Source organism: Scylla paramamosain, chromosome 20 (assembly GCF_035594125.1).
Source record: "Scylla paramamosain isolate STU-SP2022 chromosome 20, ASM3559412v1, whole genome shotgun sequence".
In the NCBI taxonomy this organism is placed as follows: Eukaryota; Metazoa; Arthropoda; class Malacostraca; order Decapoda; family Portunidae; genus Scylla; species Scylla paramamosain.
Genome location: NC_087170.1, coordinates 2167188 through 2185722, shown reverse-complemented (window position 1 = coordinate 2185722; position 18535 = coordinate 2167188). Strand labels below are relative to the sequence as shown.

The 18535-nt window shown below is 42.6% G+C and overlaps 1 protein-coding gene across 1 annotated transcript; it reads left to right on the top strand.

Annotated features, from left to right (window-relative positions):
• Positions 1-272: 272 nt before the first annotated feature.
• On the top strand, positions 273-18074 carry LOC135110721 (uncharacterized). The gene is made up of 7 exons (XM_064023349.1): positions 273-1143; positions 1226-1524; positions 2249-2428; positions 6972-7118; positions 7947-8046; positions 17240-17387; positions 18059-18074. Exons 1-7 carry the CDS (start codon positions 273-275, stop codon positions 18072-18074), a joined length of 1761 nt encoding a protein of 586 aa, XP_063879419.1.
• Positions 18075-18535: the final 461 nt, after the last annotated feature.

The window sequence follows — 18535 nt, the reverse complement described above, 5'->3', positions numbered from 1 at the left end:
CCGACACCTGACTGTTGTGTCGGCCAACGTGAGGGGTCTTCGCACCAACCTTGGTGACCTCACCCACAACTTTGTCCTCCGACACAACGCGGACATTGTTGCTGTCACGGAAACGTGGCTCAGTGGTGAGGTGGAGCCGACGTTTGGCAACATCCCGGGCTACACAAAGTGGGTGAGGAAGGACCGTGAGCATAGAGTGGGCGGAGGCGTGGCTGCCTGCTTCAAACACGGCCTCCAAACTCAAAAAAATTGACGTCGTGCTGCCTGAAGGAATGGCGGCGCTGTTCTTCAGAGTGGTGATAAATGACAGCAGAGGACTCCTCCTGTGTGTCATGTACCGTCCCCCAAGGCAAGGACGTTCAGCGCTGGATTTCCTGATGGAGGAACTGGACACTATGCTACAGCAGAACAAGTGTTCCCAAGTCATGATTCTGGGGGATCTAAACTTCCACCTGCAGCAGGATGCCTTCAACAGCCTCCTGATGGTGCAGGGTCTCACGAACCACGTGTCCTTCCCTACACATGAGAGGGGAGGGTCGCTGGACCCTGTGCTAGCAGATCTCCCTGACTCCAGCATCGTCTGCCATCAACTGGGGACGGTGGGCATCTCCGACCACCACGCCGTGCTGGCTAGCGTCAAGCTGGATATAGCGAGGGAGGCCGCCGCCCCGCGCACTATCTGGCTGTGGGAACAGGCTGACTGGGCATCCCTGAGACACAACATCGTTCGCTTGGACTGGGACGCCCTACTGATAAGCAATACGGAAAAAAAGGCCCGTGTCCTCACCACCAAGCTCCTTGCCCTCCAGCAGCAACACGTCCCCAGCAGAAGGTACCTCGGTAGGCCTAGTGACCCTGCTTGGTTCGGTTACCGATGCCGAGCGGCCGCTGAGGCTAAACAGGTGAGGTACAAACGTCGTTCAACACACTACAGCTGGGCCCAACATCGTGTGGCGTGTAGACGGTTGACAGCTACCTGCAGGTGGGCGAGACGGCAGCAGCGAGAGGACATGAGGCGAAAGCTCTGTGGCTCAGGGATTGGCCACAAGACTTGGTGGAGGCTTGTCAAGGAGCAGCAAGGGACAGGCCACCGCGACACTGTTCCTCCACTAACAAGGCTGGACAGGAAAACAGCCACCAGCAGTGAGGACAAGGCTTCTCTACTCGCTGAGTTTTTCGCAGAGATGTCAGTCACTGATCCGGGTAGACGTCCCTCACGAAACAGACGACACCGTCGCCGATATTCAGATGACACGTGGACAGGTGGAGCGGCTAATGAGGGAAGTAGAGGAGAACAAAGCCACCGGCCTGGACGACATTAGCCCTCGGCTCCTCAAACGCTGTGCCAGTGAGCTGTCAGGTCCTCTCACCAGCGTTTTCAGGGCCTACCTGATGGAGCACAGGTGGCCCTCTATATGGAAGGAGGCGCGGGTGGTACCAGCCCACAAGAAGAACTCACAGTCTGAACCCAGCAACTACAGACCCATCTCACTGCTCTCCGTGGTGGGCAAGTTGCTGGAGCAGGTAGTTGCAGGTGTCATCTGTCATCACCTGAGTGAGCACCGCCTCCTCTCAGACAGGCAGTTCGGCTTCCGGCCTGGCCGCTCAACAGCGGACCTCCTCACCCTCCTCCCCCAAGGCTGGCAGGATGCCCTGGACGAAGGTCTGGATATTCTTGTGGTGGCCCTGGACATTGCTGGGGCCTTTGATAGGGTCTGGCACGCGGGGCTTATAAAAAAAACTTTGCGCCAAGGGTATCCAGGGCAACCTCCTTGCACTGCTCGAGGACTACCTCCAGGGGAGAACCCTCCGGGTAGTCATCAATGGACAGGCATCCCAGCCGTTACCTACACAGGCCTCAGTTCCACAGGGTTCAGTGTTTGGCCCGATCCTGTGGAACATATACATCAATGACCTCCTGCGGCAAATACCGACTCTGCTTGCATACGCCGACGACTGCAGTCTCTCCCGTTTCTACTGCCGCTCCGACAGTCAGCGAGCCGTTATAGAGCTGAACAGGCAGCTTAGGCTGGTGATGGAGTGGGGAGAGGCGTGGCAAGTCAGCTTCGCTCCAGAAAAGACGCAGGCCATGGTCATCTCACGGTCCCCAGCTGCCTCCCCAGCCGTCTCAGGCTGTCTGAGTTTTGGAGGCCAGACACTTCCCCACCAGGAACACGTCAAGTTGCTGGGAGTGACAGTGGACTGTGGCCTGCGCTTTGACCGCCATGTTGCTGCTGTTGCCCACCAGGCCTCCCAGCGAGTCTCTGCACTGCATCGGATGTCGGGAAACCTCGACTCCCGGGGCATCCTCACACTGTACAATGCTCAGATACGAGCTTGTATGGAGTACAGTGCCTTGTCCTGGATGTCGAGTGCCCCTACCCACTTGCAGAGACTGGATGCTTTGCAACGACGTGCCCTGCGCTTGGTGGGGATGGACGGACAGCAGCAGCAGCACCACCACCACCAACACCACCACCACCACCACCACCAGGAGGAGCAGACCGGAGTCACTTCGCTGGAGCATCGGCGGGACGTGTCGGCGCTGGTGGTCCAGCACAAGGCCCAGGTTCTGGAGGTCCCTCATCTCAGCTCGCTAAGGCTCCCACCACGAGCTGTCCAGAGGGAGTCCAGGACCACCACCTCCAGTGACATGCTGGAAAAAGTGCCTCGATCTTACTCGAAGTAGCACCAGCGCTCTTACACAACCAGAACCTCCAGACTGTGGAATGTGTTTACGGCAGCCACGAGTGATACACAGACAATGACACTCCAGCAAGTGAAAGTGGCTGCACACAGGTGGCGTAAAACACAAACTCCCACACTAGTGTTGTGTTAATCATGAGTATATAATAGTAGGATGAGGTCGCTTTTGTATATATTTTCTTCTTTACATTTAATTATAAGCTTTTCAAATAACAACATAAAAAACGTGTTGTTTTAAGCCTGATGTAAATTTTTGTTTAAGAAAAAAAAAAAGGAGAGAGAGAGAGAGAGAGAGAGAGAGAGAGAGAGAGAGAGAGAGAGAGAGAGAGAGAGAGAGAGAATAGTAAGTACTGAACGTTTTTTTTTGTATTAATTCCAGATATATTTATGTTAAGATTAATATTTGCTATTATTATTATTATTATTATTATTATTATTATTATTATTATTATTATTATTATTATTATTATTATTATTATCATTATTATTATTATCATCAATAATATTTAACAGCGTCAGTCAAAAGTTGTTACCTGCTTCAAGTCAGGAGTCATTGCTTCGAAGTCCAAGTTATTTACTTGCAATATTTTACCTACATGAGCGAATCGTTCTGCCTAATTAAGTCATTGTATCCTAAATCACTTTTGATTAAAAACGTTAAGTCATTCACACTTCCAGTAAGGATCCATAAGTCACATGAGAGAACCGTGTGCCGCTGTGTCGAGCCGTAAGTCGGTCTCGGGACAGTCTTGCCATTACTACTATTCCATTTCATCAAGATCACTAACTGAATCAAGTCGTGAACTTTTGCCAGTCAGTATTATTCTGTATCGTGGCCTGGGTAAGTCAGTCTGTCACTTTTATTCACCCTATTAGGTTTGTCACTGATGTACTGTACTCTCTCGTAGTCTGTCAACACCCATAAGAATTTACTAACATCTGCCGGCATGCGATATCACCACCACAATCATCACCACCACAAATATCAATACCATTACCACCACCATCCATTTAGTTAACAGTGATATGATCTGCTTTTAAAAGCAATGGAAAGGTTTAATAGCAGTAGCGTACTTTGGTTCAGTGATCACGTTAGAAGAGGAAATGAAAGTTCGCCAGTACATTATAAATGAAGTGACCAGGTGAATAGAACTTTTGGAATGGATGCACCTCGTACTATACTCTACGTCACGACTCTGGCAAGATAGCAACGTGTCTTAATCTGGAAAGTGCAATGATAAGCTATGAATAAATGTAGAAATTAGACATGATTCATCCAGTAAAGATATGTAACATGAATCAATGTTGCAAAGAAACTGTATATTTTCGAAGGACCATGTCAGAAAACGAGGACAAAAGAAAACCTTAGTCGGGATATTACTCTACTTAGGGAGTGAAGAACGGAAAATTATAACGAAATACATTTTGTCCATCTATTTACTGATATATCTTTCTATCAATCTATCTATCTACCTATTTATTCATCTACCTATATACCAATCTACTTATATTTTTTTTTTCTCTTCATCTCTCTCTTAAATACTGCCTTGGTGCCTGTCTGTTTAACCTACCTCTTCCCCGGCCGCCCTGAGACCAAAACCCCACGCGCCCAACCCCACTCCTGACACCAAGGCCACTAAGTACCACCCCAAGTTTCTTTTTTTTTTTTTCCTCTCTCTTCTTTTTATGTAGGACGGACACTAGCCATAGGCAACACAAATCCAATAAAAAAAAAGCCCACTGATATGCCGATCCCCGAACAGGGTCCGAAGTGGTAATCAAAAATAGAAGGCTAAGTGTCTTGAAACCTCCCTCTTGAAAGAATTCAAGTCATAGATAGGTGGAAATACAGTAGTAGACAGGGAGTTCCAGAGTTTACCAAAGAAAGGGATGAATGATTGAGAATACTGGTTAATTATTGCATTAGAGAGAGAGGTGGGCAAAATAGGGGTAAGAGAAAGAAGAAAGTCTTGCGCAGCGAAGCCATGGGAGGAGAGGAGGCATGCAGTTAGCAAGATCAAAAGTGCAATTAACATGAGAATAGCGGTAGAAGATAGCTAGAGATGCAACATTGCGGCGATGAGAGAGAGGCTGAAGACAATCAGTTAGAGGAGAGGAGTTGATGAGACGAAAAGGTTTTGATTCCATCATGTCTAGAAGAGCGGTATGAGACATATCCAGACATGTGAAGCATACTCCTTACATGCCCTTGTACAGAGTTATCAGCCGGAGGGGTGAGAAAAATTGGTAAAGACGTCTAAGAATACTTAACTTCATAGAATCTGTTTTAGCTAGAGATGAGATGTGAAGTTTCCAGTTTAGATTATAAGGAAAGGACAGACCGAGGATGTTCAGTGTAGAAAAGGGAGACAGTTGAGTGTCATTGAAGAAGAAAGGGTAGTTGTCTGGAAGGTTGTGTTGAGTTGGTAGATGGAGGAATTGAGTTTTTGAGGCATTAAACAATACCAAGTTTGCTCTGCCCCAATTAGAAATTTTAGAGTGATCAGAAGTCAGGCTTTCTATGGCTTCCCTGTGTGAACTGTTTACCTCATGAAGGGTTGGACGTCTACGAAAGATGTGCCGTCTCCGCGACTGCTACTGCGGCAGCAGCGATATTCCTGGTGAGTCCACCCCTTCCAAGTCCCGTTTCCTCTGATACAGATATTTTTTTTTTTTAAGTAGGTCCCCCTTTTCTGTTTTCTTTTATACTTTCATGATAAGAATGTACAAAAATTTTCCGTATTCCTTTATAATCTACGTATATAATTCCGAAGTTAGTTTGCATGTACAAAACACAAGTGGCTATTTGAAATGACAAAGTAGCACGGGTATAAACGTGAGTCAAACCGCGGAGTCTTATCACAAAGCAGCGGTGATCGAACATCGGCTGCCTGCTTTCCACACAGCCAATTATTGTTACTGAACCATCGTTGAAACAGCAGTTATCTTAGAGATCTCTTCTTTCCGTGCTAGCAATATTTTAATCGATTTTTATAATGGCACAATATTTCTGCAAGTAAAAGAAAAAAACGAACAATAATAATAATAATAAACAATTAAAATTAAATAAAGAAAACCACAACTCAAATCTTCATTGTTTTAAGATGGCGATGCGTTTAAAACCAGAATTATGATGTTTTTTTTTTTCTTCTTATCATTATTATTATTATTATTATATTTTTTTTTTTGCACTTCATGGTGGAGAAATGGCACGTGTTTTTTGTACGTAATAGATATTCAAAGACATAATGATTGCTATGAGCGGAGACTTCCTGGTTAAGTTCTGTGTTTCAATATTTAATTTATGCATATAATGGTTGAGCCTCTCCTTATTTTGTTTTTTGGCGTCAGTAGAAAAGTATATATATACGAATACAACTTACCTTCCTCCAGGAGTGTCTGCTAATTAGTGTAAACGTGGATGAGTTGTTTGTACTGGGTGTGTACGTATGTCTGGGTGTCACTTTGCCTCAAAAAGGAAAAGGAATCACACTGTAGAGGCTTTGTTAGTCTTATTGTTAGTTATGTGTTGTAGTTGTATTTTGTGGCTTTGTGTAAGTCTCCCTTTGTGTGTGTGTGTTTTCTGTTCTATGTCCTGTCTAATAAGCGTGGGTTAGGACACACAGTGTGTGTGTGTGTGTGTGTGTGTGTGTGTGTGTGTGTGTGTGTGTGTGTGTGTGTGTGTGTGTGTGTGTGTGTGTGTGTGTGTGTGTACTTGCTTACTCGCTCAGCTTTGCATCCTTGCACACACGCACACACACACACACACATGCACACACACACACACACACACACACACACACACACACACACACACACACACACACACACACACACACACACACACACACACACACACATACACACTGTGTGTCCTAACACACGCTTATTAAACAGGACATAGAACAGAAGAATCAAGCTATAGACATACATGCTTTGTTACACTATTGTTTTCTGTATCCGTCGTCGTATATAGATAACAATAGCTACTACTTTCCTTAACAAGATTCGCCTCCTTTTAATCTCGCCCTCCTAATCTCCTCCTCTTCCTCTTAGTCTCACCCTCCTCTCAATTCCTTCGTCCTCCTCCTCCTCCACCACAAACCGAACCTGCCATAAAAAAGACAACCCTACCTCCACAACAACCATTCTCATAAACTGGTACATACACCCGATCACCCATTCACCTATTCCCCGCCATAACATGCCACTTTATAATTCTTATGATGTATACAACCGACCTCTCACCCGTGGAAATCCCGCAGTTAGTTCTCCTTACATTTGACGACGCCGTAAACGACCTCAAAAAAGGCCTGTATAAAGACCTCATTAACGTGGGCCGCAAGGACCCCAACGGCTGTCCCATCGCCTCCATCATGTATGTGAGCCACAAGTGGACAGAGTATTCCCAGGTAAGGTGCAAGATCTGTATGTTGAAGGCCACGAGATTGCCTCCCACTCCAGCTCGTAAGTATAGGAAGGTGAATGAAGAGGAGAGATGAAACGTGCCCGTAACGCAAGACTCGATCCCTTGTCGCCCGTCTGTCTCATTTGGACCGATATTGGACACACGTTACAAACACGCACACACTCATGGTCACTGTGTTTTCTCCTCTCCCTTATGTATCTTCACTACCTACGTGGCTTCGTCCTAGCGAGCGCGGGAAGGTTTGTGTTGTGTTGCATGTGAGGGCTTTTTGGTGAAGGTAGTAGTGGGGTTGGTGATGGATGACTGTGTGAACAGTGTTGTCTAGCTCTCCCTTGCATGCGTGGAGTGTAGTGTAGCAGGATAAGCAATAACGAACGATGTTCATAGACTAAAACAACAGCTGCAAGACTCGCCAAAGCCCAAGAAGCAACTCAGGGGTTCTAAAAGGAGCCGCAGCGTCAACTTGCAATTATTATTATTATTATTATTATTTATTTTTTTTTTAAGTGCGCGGAATTTCTTAATTTTTCTCCTCTTACTTAATTTTCTCAAGATTTTCCCTTCCAGATTTTAAACGATTGTATGCTTCTTGCTCTTACTACGTCTTATCATCCTGTTTCTCTTTTCTCCACCTCCTTTTTCTCCTCCTATTAATACCACTACTCTGTCTGCCTGCCTGTCTGCCTGCACGTGTCACCCAACCTCTCTATTTGTCTCCCCCCCCCTGCCCGCCTCAACGATTTTCTGTCTCTGCAACGGCCGTTCCGTGGTGTTCTACTCACCTTCACGACTCTGTAAATGACTCAACAAGGACCTTTATCGCGATCTATTTGAGAACGGCCTCCTCAACCTCAACGGGAGCCCCATCCTCTCAACCATGTATGAGTCACGAGCGGACCGATTACTCCCAAGTGCAGAACCTTTACACCGAAGGGCACTAGATTGCTTCCCATAGCATCACGCAAGTTGTTTGGTTCTACTGCTTTCATTTCTTCCTCTGCGTTTCTAGTCCCCTCGTCCTCTCTGACGTTTAGTTTTGTATACTAGCTTCTCTTTCTCTTTATTCTTAGTAGTTGTTTATATTTGCTTCTGACTCAGTTTTTTCTTAATTTTTCATATTCCTATGATATATATATATATATATATATATATATATATATATATATATATATATATATATATATATATATATATATATATATATATATATATATATATATATATATATATATATATATATATATATATATATATATATATATATATATATATATATATATATATATATATATTTTTTATTCATCCGTTCTCTATCTTTATCTATTTATTCTGGTGTTCTGTAGACTGACTGTATTGTCTTTATGTATATATTCCTTTCCATCCCTTTATTATTGCTTTTTCTCTCTCTCCTAGTTCCCTCCTCCTGATATTTTATCCCGCCTTTTTTTTTTCTTCAGTTCTTCTCCCAGTATCATATTTTGGTTGTATTCTGTGTATTAATCATGCTCTTGTCTTGTGTACATGGTAATCTCCTCTTCCTCGTTTTATTTTCACTACCTTTCATTAGAGTATCTTTGTGTATATATATATATATATATATATATATATATATATATATATATATATATATATATCTTTTTTTTTCAGCCTCCTCCCGTTCTCTTTTTTTTTCTTTTTTTTTATAATTTTCCCCGCTTTATTTTTTAATCGTCGCTGTTTGTATTGTTTTGCATAAGTTTGAAGGCAAAACGCGTTGCATTGCCTTTCTAGTCTTATTTCTATTTTTCCTCCTCACGTAAATATTGTTTTTAGATAGTATACCTTTACGTTGCCATTGATCAAGATGTAGCAGCAGCAGTAGTTATACTAGTAGTAGTCTTGATAGTAAACGTAGCAGTAATGTACGATACTCTAATATTTCTTAACATAATGAAATGCTGATTCTTTAAACTTAGGAAAGCTTTTCTTTTTTAACTACTTCATATTTATGAAAAATCTTTGAAGCTCTTCATATTAAGGATTATGAAGAGGATGTGTAAATATGAACTTCCATTTCTGTTGTATTCTTCTGCATCATGCAACTCTCTCTCTCTCTCTCTCTCTCTCTCTCTGGTTAGGGCGTCCTGAGAAAGGTTAGGGCACACGGGATAAATGGGAAGGTGTTAGGCTGGATAGGGTCATGGCTTAGTGACAGGCGACAAAGAGTTGTAATAAACGGCTCGAAATCTGAGTGGGGTCATGTAATTAGTGGGGTGCCACAGGAATCAGTATTAGGGGCATTGTTATTTCTAATATATATCAATGACTTGGATAGTGGGATTAGTAGTGATGTTAGTAAATTTGCGGATGACACAAAGATAGGTAGATTAATTAGGTCAGAATCGGATGCCATCGTCTTGCAGGCAGATTTAGATAGAATGAATGAATGGACGGATAGATGGCAAATGCAATTTAATATCAATAAATGCAAAGTACTTAGCGTAGGTAGAGGAAACCCACACAGTAGTTACACATTAAACAACCAAACTCTAGTAAGAACAGGGTACGAGAAAAAATTAGGAGTTATAGTTAGCTCTAGACTCCGTCTACGGAAACATGGCATAGAAGCCAGAAACAGGGCAAATAGGGTACTTGGATTCATTTTTAGGAGTGTTAAAAGTAGAAGGCCGGAAGTAATATTAAAGTTATATTTGGCGCTGGTCAAACCTCATCTAGACTACGCTATGTAGTTCTGGTCCCCACATTACAGGAAAAATATAGGTCTATTAGAATCAGTACAGAGGAGAATGATGAAAAGGATACAGGGGATGAGGAGTATTCCTTACGAAGCGAGATTGAAGTTGTTAAATTTAGATACTTTAGAAAGACGTAGGTTAAAAGGGGACCTGATAGAAGTCTTTAAGTGGTATAAGGGTTATAACAAGGGGGATGTAGGCAAAATTCTTAGGATCTGCAACCAGGATAGAACAAGAAATAATGGGTTCAAACTTGAAAAAAAAAAATAGGTTTAGGAAGGAGATAGGAAAAAAACTGGTTCTCAAATAGAGTGGTAGGTGAGTGGAACGGACTCAGTAGTTATGTTGTTAGTGCTAGGACACTAGAGAGCTTTAAGAGAAGATTAGACAGGTTTATGGATGGGGATAATAGATGGAAATAGGTAGGTATATTTCATACAGCGACTGTCACGTGTAAGCCTGGTCGCTTCTTGCAGCTTTCCTTATTTCTTATGTTCTTATGTTCTTATGTTCTCTCTCTGCATGACGTGTGCAACACCTCCTCCTCCTCCTCCTCCTCCTCCTCCTCCTCCTCCTCCTCCTCCTCCTCCTCCTCCTCCTCCTCCCCCTCCTCCTCCTCTCCACACTCATCCTCTGCACCTCAACAATGCAACAATGTGCAGTGCTCTGCGTGACACCTGAGACTGACACCACGCGCCGCAAGGTCCCACTGGATAAACGTAAAACTCAGAACCACTTGCCTCAGTTTTAGAATACTGCCACTGCCGCACCAACACTCTTACCTCACTCCTTTACATGCATGAGAAAGTAGCGAGACATCAATATTTATTTAACTATTATTTTTTTAGATCATATGATGATTAGTACTATATGCTTGTTTTCCTTATATGCTTTTTTTTTTTTTTATCAAATGCAATGCTATGTTTCTTTAGGTTAAATAGCGGTTAATAAGTGTATATATATATATATATATATATATATATATATATATATATATATATATATATATATATATATATATATATATATATATATATATATATATATATATATATATACACACACACACACACACACATTATGGTTCATTAGTTGATAGTTTCAAAATTTTTGATTATTATTTTCTTTAAGTTCTATTATTATTATTATTATTATTATTATTATTATTATTATTATTATTATTATTATTATTATTATTATTATTATTATTATTATTTTTATTATTATTATTATCATCATCATCATTATTACTATTACTGTTATTATAACCCAAACCACATCTTTATCAAAACCACACCATTATCTACTACTAGCACCACCACACCACCTCTATCACTTCCGTTCCCTTCCACTCCAAAATATTAGTATCACCTCCCTTGCCCTCCCTAACATGCCTCTTTTCCACCCACCCGTTTCGGTGACCCGCCTCCTTCACCCCCTTCTTCAGGCATAACTTCAGCGAGCAGTTCTCCACCACCAAATAAGCCAAAGAGATCGTGGGCCAGAGGGAGATCCTGTCAGTCTGTGGAGGCGTCAATATGGAGGACGCGAGAGGCATGAGAGCTTCCTTCCTTGCTGTGAATACAAGTGTGTCAGGTGAATCTTTTCTATCTATTGTCTATCATCTTCTTCCTCTCGCTTCCATTCAATGTATAGGAACGTTTCACTTCTGGTGACTGCCTATGAACGTTTCATTTATTTTATTTTTTCGAGGAAAGTTTTCTTGCCTCCGCTCAATGCTTAAGAACGTTTTCTTGCCCTCCATTCACTGCCTTAGGACGTTTTCTTGCCTTCCATTCACTACCTGAAAACGTTTTCTTGCCTTCCATTCAATGCCTAAGAACGTTTTCTTGCCTTCCATTCACTGCCTTATGACGTTTTCTTGCCTTCCATTCACTACCTGAAAACGTTTTCTTGCCCTCCATTTACTGCCTGAGAACGTTTTCTTGCATTTCATTCACTGCCTTAGGACGTTTTCTTGCTTTCGATTCACTACCTGAAAACGTTTTCTTGCCTTCCATTTACTGCCTGAGAACGTTTTCTTGCCCTCCATTCACTGCCTGAGAACGTTTTCCTGCCTTCCATTCACTGCCTGAGAACGTTTTCTTGCCTTCTATTCACTACCTGAGAACGTTTTCTTGCCTTCCATTCACTGCCTGAGAACGTTTTAATGCCTTTCATTTAATGCCTGAGAACGTTTTTTTTGCCTTCCATTCACTGCCTGAGAACGTTTTCCTGCCTTCCATTCACTGCCTGAGAACGTTCTTTTGCTTTCCATTCACTACATGAGAACGTTTTTCTGCCTTTATTTATTTATTTATTGATTTGTTTATTTTATTTATTTATTTATTTTTTATGTAGGAAGAACACTGGGCAAGGGCAACAAAAATCCAATAAAAAAAATGCCCATTGAAACGCCAGTCCTATAAAAGGGCCAAAGCAGTAGTCAAAAATTGATGAATAAGTGTCTTGAAACCTCCCTATTGAAGGAATTCAAGTGATAGGAAGGTGGAAATACAGAAGCAGGCAGGGAGTTCCAGAGTTTACCAGAGAAAGGGATGAATGACTGAGAATACTGGTTAACTCTTGCGTTAGAGAGGTGGACAGAATAGGGGTGAGAGAAAGAAGAAAGTCTTGTGCAGCGAGGCCGCGGGACGAGGTGAGGCATGCAGTTAGGAAGATCAGAAGAGCAGTTAGCAGGAAAATAACGGTAGAAGACAGCTAGAGATGCAACACTGCGGCGGTGAGAGAGAGGCTGAAGATAGTCATTTAGAGGAGAAGATCTGATGAGACGAAAAGCTTTTGATTCCACCCTGTCTAGAAGAGCAGTGTGAGTGGAACCCCCCACAGACATGTGAAGCATACTCCATACATGGACGGATAAGGCCTTTGTACAGAATTAGCAGCTGGGGGGTGTGAAAAAACTGGCGGAAACGTCTCAGAACACCTAACTTCAAAGAAGCTGTTTTAGCTTCTTCCAGTTCAGATTATAAGTAAAGGACAGACCGAGGATGTTCAGTGTAGAAGAGGGGGACAGTTGAGTGTCATTGAAGAAGAGGGGATAGTTATCTGGAAGGTTGTGCCGCGTTGATAGATGAAGGAATTAAGTTTTTGAGGCATTGAACAATACCAAGTTTGCTCTGCCCCAATCAGAAATTTTAGAAAGATCAAAAGTCAAGCGTTCTGTGGCATCCCTGCATGAAATGTTTACTTCCAGAAGGGTTGGACATCTATGAAAAGATGTGGAAAAGTGCAGGGAGGTATCATCAGTATAGGAGAGGATAGGACAAGAAGTTTGGTTTACAAGATCATTAATGAATAATAAGAAGAGAGTGGGTGACAGAAATGAACCCGGAGGAACACCACTGTTAATAGATTCAGGAGAAGAACAGTGACCGTCTACCATGGCAGCAATAGGAGGAGGCAGTAGACACCTGCCGAAACGATAATTACTCCCAGTGAGGTCTAAAGCACTGTTCAGGGGGTGCTGTGAACTTATCATTAAACCCAGCTGTGACCTCACTGAACGTTTCCCTTTGTGTCTCACAACACAAGGGGGCAGTCACAGCCTGCCCTCTAAAGACAACTCTCTTCCTCCTCACAAAACTACAAGCAACTAATAACACACACACCCTTCACCCAAAAAATTTAAAATCATCATGGCGACTCCTACACCAGCCTCGGAGTCCCCATCTGAGGAGGGGACCATAAATGTCCTCAGGTCGGACTGCCTTTCTGTCGACGACCCTAAATGTTTTGACAACCCCCATCAACTTTTTCTTCATTAACTTCTGCAACATTCGCGGTCTAAGATCTAATTTTCAATCTGTAGAACACCACCTCTCCTCTTCTAAACCTCATCTTCTTTTCCTCACTGAAACTCAGGTGTCTGAGGCAACTGACAGTAGCCCCTTTTCTGTTCCCTCCTACTTTCTCTATCTTCATTTTCGATCCGAAGCTGGATGCTGCGTTTATGTGCGCAATGACTTAACCTGCACTCGTGCCCACGCTCTTGAATCTTCCGAGTTTTCCACCATCTGGCTACGACTACAGAGTCACTCTCATACTAAATTTATCTGTGCTGTATACCTCTCTCCTAACTCCTCTGACTATAAGAAATTCTTTGACTACTTAACTTCCAAAGTGGAGCACATTCTGACCCTCTTCCCTTTTGCAGAGATCTCCATTCTTGGAGATCTCTTCAATGTTCACCACCAGCTTTCCTCTCCCTTCACTGACCATCCTGGTGAACTAGCCTACAAATTTGCTATCCTCCATGACCTAGAGCAATTGGTGCAACACCCTACTCGTATTCCTGACCGTCTTGGAGATACGCCCAACATTCTTGACCTTTTCCTGACCTCTAATCCTTCTGCTTATGCTGTCACCCTTTCTTCTCCGTTGGGTTCCTCCGATCACAATCTCATATCTTTATCTTGTCCTATCACTCCATTCCCTCCTCAGGATCCCCCTAAGCGAAGGTGCCTCTGGCGTTTTGCCTCTGCTAGTTGGGGGGACCTGAGGAGGTATTTTGCTGATTTTCCTTGGAATGACTACTGCTTCCGTGTAAGAGACCCGTCTTTGTGTGCTGAGCGCATAACAGAGGTGATAGTGTCTGGCATGGAGGCGTACATTCCTCACTCTTTTTCTCGTCCTAAATCTTCTAAACCTTGATTTAACACAGCTTGATCTCGTGCTATACATGATAGAGAGGTGGCCCACAAAAGGTACTTAAGCATTCCATCACCAGAATCTCATGCACTTTATATTTCTGCCCGGAACCATGCCAAGTCTGTTCTCCAAATAGCCAAAAACTCCTTCATTAACAGAAAATGTCAAAACCTTTCAAGATCTAACTCCCCTCGTGATTTCTGTCATCTAGGCAAAAATATCTCCAATAACTTTGCTTCTTTTTCTTTCCCTCCTCTACTTCAACCAGATGGCACCACTGCTATCACATCTATTTCTAAAGCTGAACTCTTTGCTCAAATCTTTGTTAAAAACTGTACCTTGGACGATTCTGGGCTTGTTCCTCCCTCTCCTACACTTTCTGACTACTTCATGCCAGCTATTAAAATTCTTTGCAATGATGTTTTCCATGCCCTCGCTGGCCTAAACCCTCGGAAGGCTTATGGACCTGATGGGGTCCCTCCTATTGTTCTCCGAAACTGTGCCTCCGTGCTTGCACCTTGCCTAGTCAAACTCTTTCAGCTCTGTCTGTCAACATCTACCTTTCCTTCTTGCTGGAAGTTTGCCTACATTCAACCTGTTCCTAAAAAGGTGACCGCTCTAATCCCTCAAACTACCGTCCTATTGCTTTAATTTCCTGCTTATCTAAAGTTTTTGAATCTTTCCTCAACAGGAAGATTCTTAAACATCTATCACTTCACAACCTGCTATCTGATCGCCAGTATGGGTTCCGTCAAGGCCGCTCTACTGGTGATCTTCTGGCTTTCCTTACTGAGTCTTGGTCATCCTCTTTTAGAGATTTTGGTGAAACTTTTGTTGTTGCCTTGGACATATCAAAACCCTTTGATAGAGTTTGGCACAAAGCTTTGATTTCCAAACTACCCTCCTACTGTATCTATCCTTCTCTCTGTAACTTCATCTCAAGTTTCCTTTCTGACCATTCTATTGCTGCTGTGGTAGACGGTCACTGTTCTTCTCCTAAATCTATTAACAGTGGTGTTCCTCAGGGCTCTGTCCTGTCACCTACTCTCTTCTTATTATTCATTAATGATCTTCTAAACCAAACTTCTTGTCCTATCCACTCCTACGCTGATGATACCACCCTGCACTTTTCCACGTCTTTTCATAGACGTCCAACCCTTCAGGAGGTAAACATATCACGCAGGGAAGCCACAGAACGCCTGACTTCTGATCTTTCTAAAATTTCTGATCGGGGCAGAGCAAACTTGGTATTGTTCAATGCCTCAAAAACTCAATTCCTCCATCTATCAACTCGACACAACCTTCCAGACAACTATCCCCTCTTCTTCAATGACACTCAACTGTCCCCCTCTTCTACACTGAACATCCTCGGTCTGTCCTTTACTTATAATCTGAACTGGAAACTTCACATCTCATTTCTAGCTAAAACAGTTTCTATGAAGTTAGGTGTTCTGAGACGTCTCCGCCAGTTTTTCTCACCCCCCCAACTGCTAACTCTGTACATGGGCCTTATCCGTCCATGTATGGAGTATGCTTCACATGTCTGGCGGGGTTCCACTCATACTGCTCTTCTAGACAGGGTGGAATCAAAAGCTTTTCGTCTCATCAACTCCTCTCCTCTAACTGACTGTCTTCAGCCTCTCTCTCACCGCCGCAATGTTGCATATCTAGCTGTCTTCTACCGCTATTTTCATGCTAACTGCTCTTCTGATCTAGCTAACTGCATGCCTCCCCTCCTTCCGCGGCCTCGCTGCACAAGACTTTCTTCTTTCTCTCACCCCTATTCTGTCCACCTCTCTAACGCAAGAGTTAACCAGTATTCTTAATCATTCATCCCTTTCTCTGGTAAACTCTGGAACTCCCTGCCTGCTTCTGTATTTCCACCTTCCTACGACTTGAATTCCTTCAAGAGGGAGGTTTCAAGACACTTATCCACCAATTTTTGACCACTGCTTTGACCCTTTTATGGGACTGGCATTCCAGTGGGCATTTTTTTATTAGAGTTTTTAGTTGCCCTTAGCCAGTATCCTTCCTACATAAAAAAAAAATAAATAAAAAAAAAAATATTGAACGGTCAGAAAGGAAACTTTAGATTAACTTACAGAGAGAAGGATAGAAGCCGTAGGAGGGTAGTTTGGAAATCAAAGCTTTGTGCCAGACTCTATCAAAAGCTTTTGATATGTCCAAGGCAACAACAAAAGTTTCACCAAAATCTCTAAAAGAGGATGACCAAGACTCAGTAAGGAAAGCCAGATCACCAGTAGAGCGGCCTTGATGGAACCAATACTGGCGATCAGATAGATGGTTGTGAAATGATAGATGTTTAAGAATCTTCCTGTTGAGGATAGATTCAAAACTTTGGATAGACAGGAAATTAAAGCAATAGGACGGTAGTTTGAGGGATTAGAACGGTCATCCTTTTTAGGAACAGGTTGAATGTAGGCAAACTTTCAGCAAGAAGGAAAGGTAAATGTTGACAGACAGAGCTGAAAGAGTTTGACTAGGCAAGGTGCAAGCACGGAGGCACAGTTTTGGAGTACAATAGGAGGGACCCCATGAGTTTCATAAGCCTTCCGAAGGTTTAGGCCAGCAAGGGCATGGAAAACATCATTGCGATTTTACTATTTAAGAACGATTATCCCAGTATGAGTTATCAAATTTTGTGTTATAGTTTCCTACACGTTTATTCTTTTTTCAGGTCGGCTGCAACAAGATGTACTGAATCTTCAGGACTTCATCAACCATTCTTTCATGACCGTGTACGAGAACAACCCGCTCAGCTGTCCCTACACCCTCGACTACAGGCTATTCCACGACTGCATCTTGTTTCACCAACTTCATCCCCGGTGAGTTTTCTCCCAACTCCGATCTAGTAGTGTTCATAATTATTACTATGTGTAACTAATAATACACTCCCGGCCACCTTTATTGCTCCTCCATGGGGTATCAGTACCACGAGTTTGTGAACTCATCTCTTAATAATTGTGTCACTTTGTCCCTTGGACCCTAAGTTAGAGTGTACAGTATGTGGATATCCATGAATAGTAATGAACCTTCTAAAGGCTTTTGGAAAACTATAAGTGTCATACCTATCTACAACATCGACATATACAGCACGTGTAACCAAAAATTGAATATAACACCATAAGCCTTTCCAGTTGTTCTTTTCTTGACATTATCTCATTTGATGAGGCCCCAAAATATATAAAACTGTATGATAGAATGGTGGACAAGGATTCATTCTTTCATCAGAAATATGACACATACTTTGACCTTCAACTTTGACCTCTAATTTCTTTCACTGATTTGATGATTTTACGTGCTGAGGGAACCCAAAACTTTGATTGTAATTTACATAATGTAACATCAACTCCAGCATGATCAACACTGTGCAAGTAGTTAATATACAAGACTGTAAATTGATGTTTTCCAGGTAACAGAATAAAGCTATCTTGATTCCAATTATGCTTTAACCAGTTCTCCATCCTTTGCCCTACCATAATTGTTCCATTTTCAGCCTTAAAGGATCCTAATCTCTAGAAACACTTCTCCCAGTTCTCAAGAAGACACTGCTTTTCTAATCCAGAATCGTTCAGCTTTCTGTAGGTCTTCAGGTTCAAGTGTGTTTAGAACACTCTTCAAAGATCTTAACTTATTACAGTTCTATTATGTTTTCCTCACCATCAGAATATTGTGTTAGATTCACCTGACGTCTTTCAGGTAATTCACAGTCTATTGATTTACTGAGAGGCCAAATTTCTAGAGGCAGAGTCATAAATTCAGGGCCATATTTCCATAATGATATAACAAATATATTTGAAGGGTCCTGGGGTCTAGTTAACAAATCTGCAGGATTAAGATTAGAAACAATCTACCACCATTCATTTGGGTCACTTTTTGATTGAGCTTCTGCTACTCTAGGGGCTACGAAAGTACCAAAGCCATAAGATTCCTTTTGCATTTGCGCCCAAACAATAGCTGAATCAGTTATGTG

Coding starts and splice junctions, on each gene's coding strand:
- LOC135110721 (XM_064023349.1), top strand. CDS start 273: ATGGCGGCGCTGTTCTTCAGAGTGGTGATAAATGACAGCAGAGGACTC. Junction 1,525..2,248: donor TGGGCAAGTTGCTGGAGCAG/GTAGTTGCAGGT, acceptor GTTGCCCACCAG/GCCTCCCAGCGAGTCTCTGC. Junction 2,429..6,971: donor AACGACGTGCCCTGCGCTTG/GTGGGGATGGAC, acceptor GAAATCCCGCAG/TTAGTTCTCCTTACATTTGA.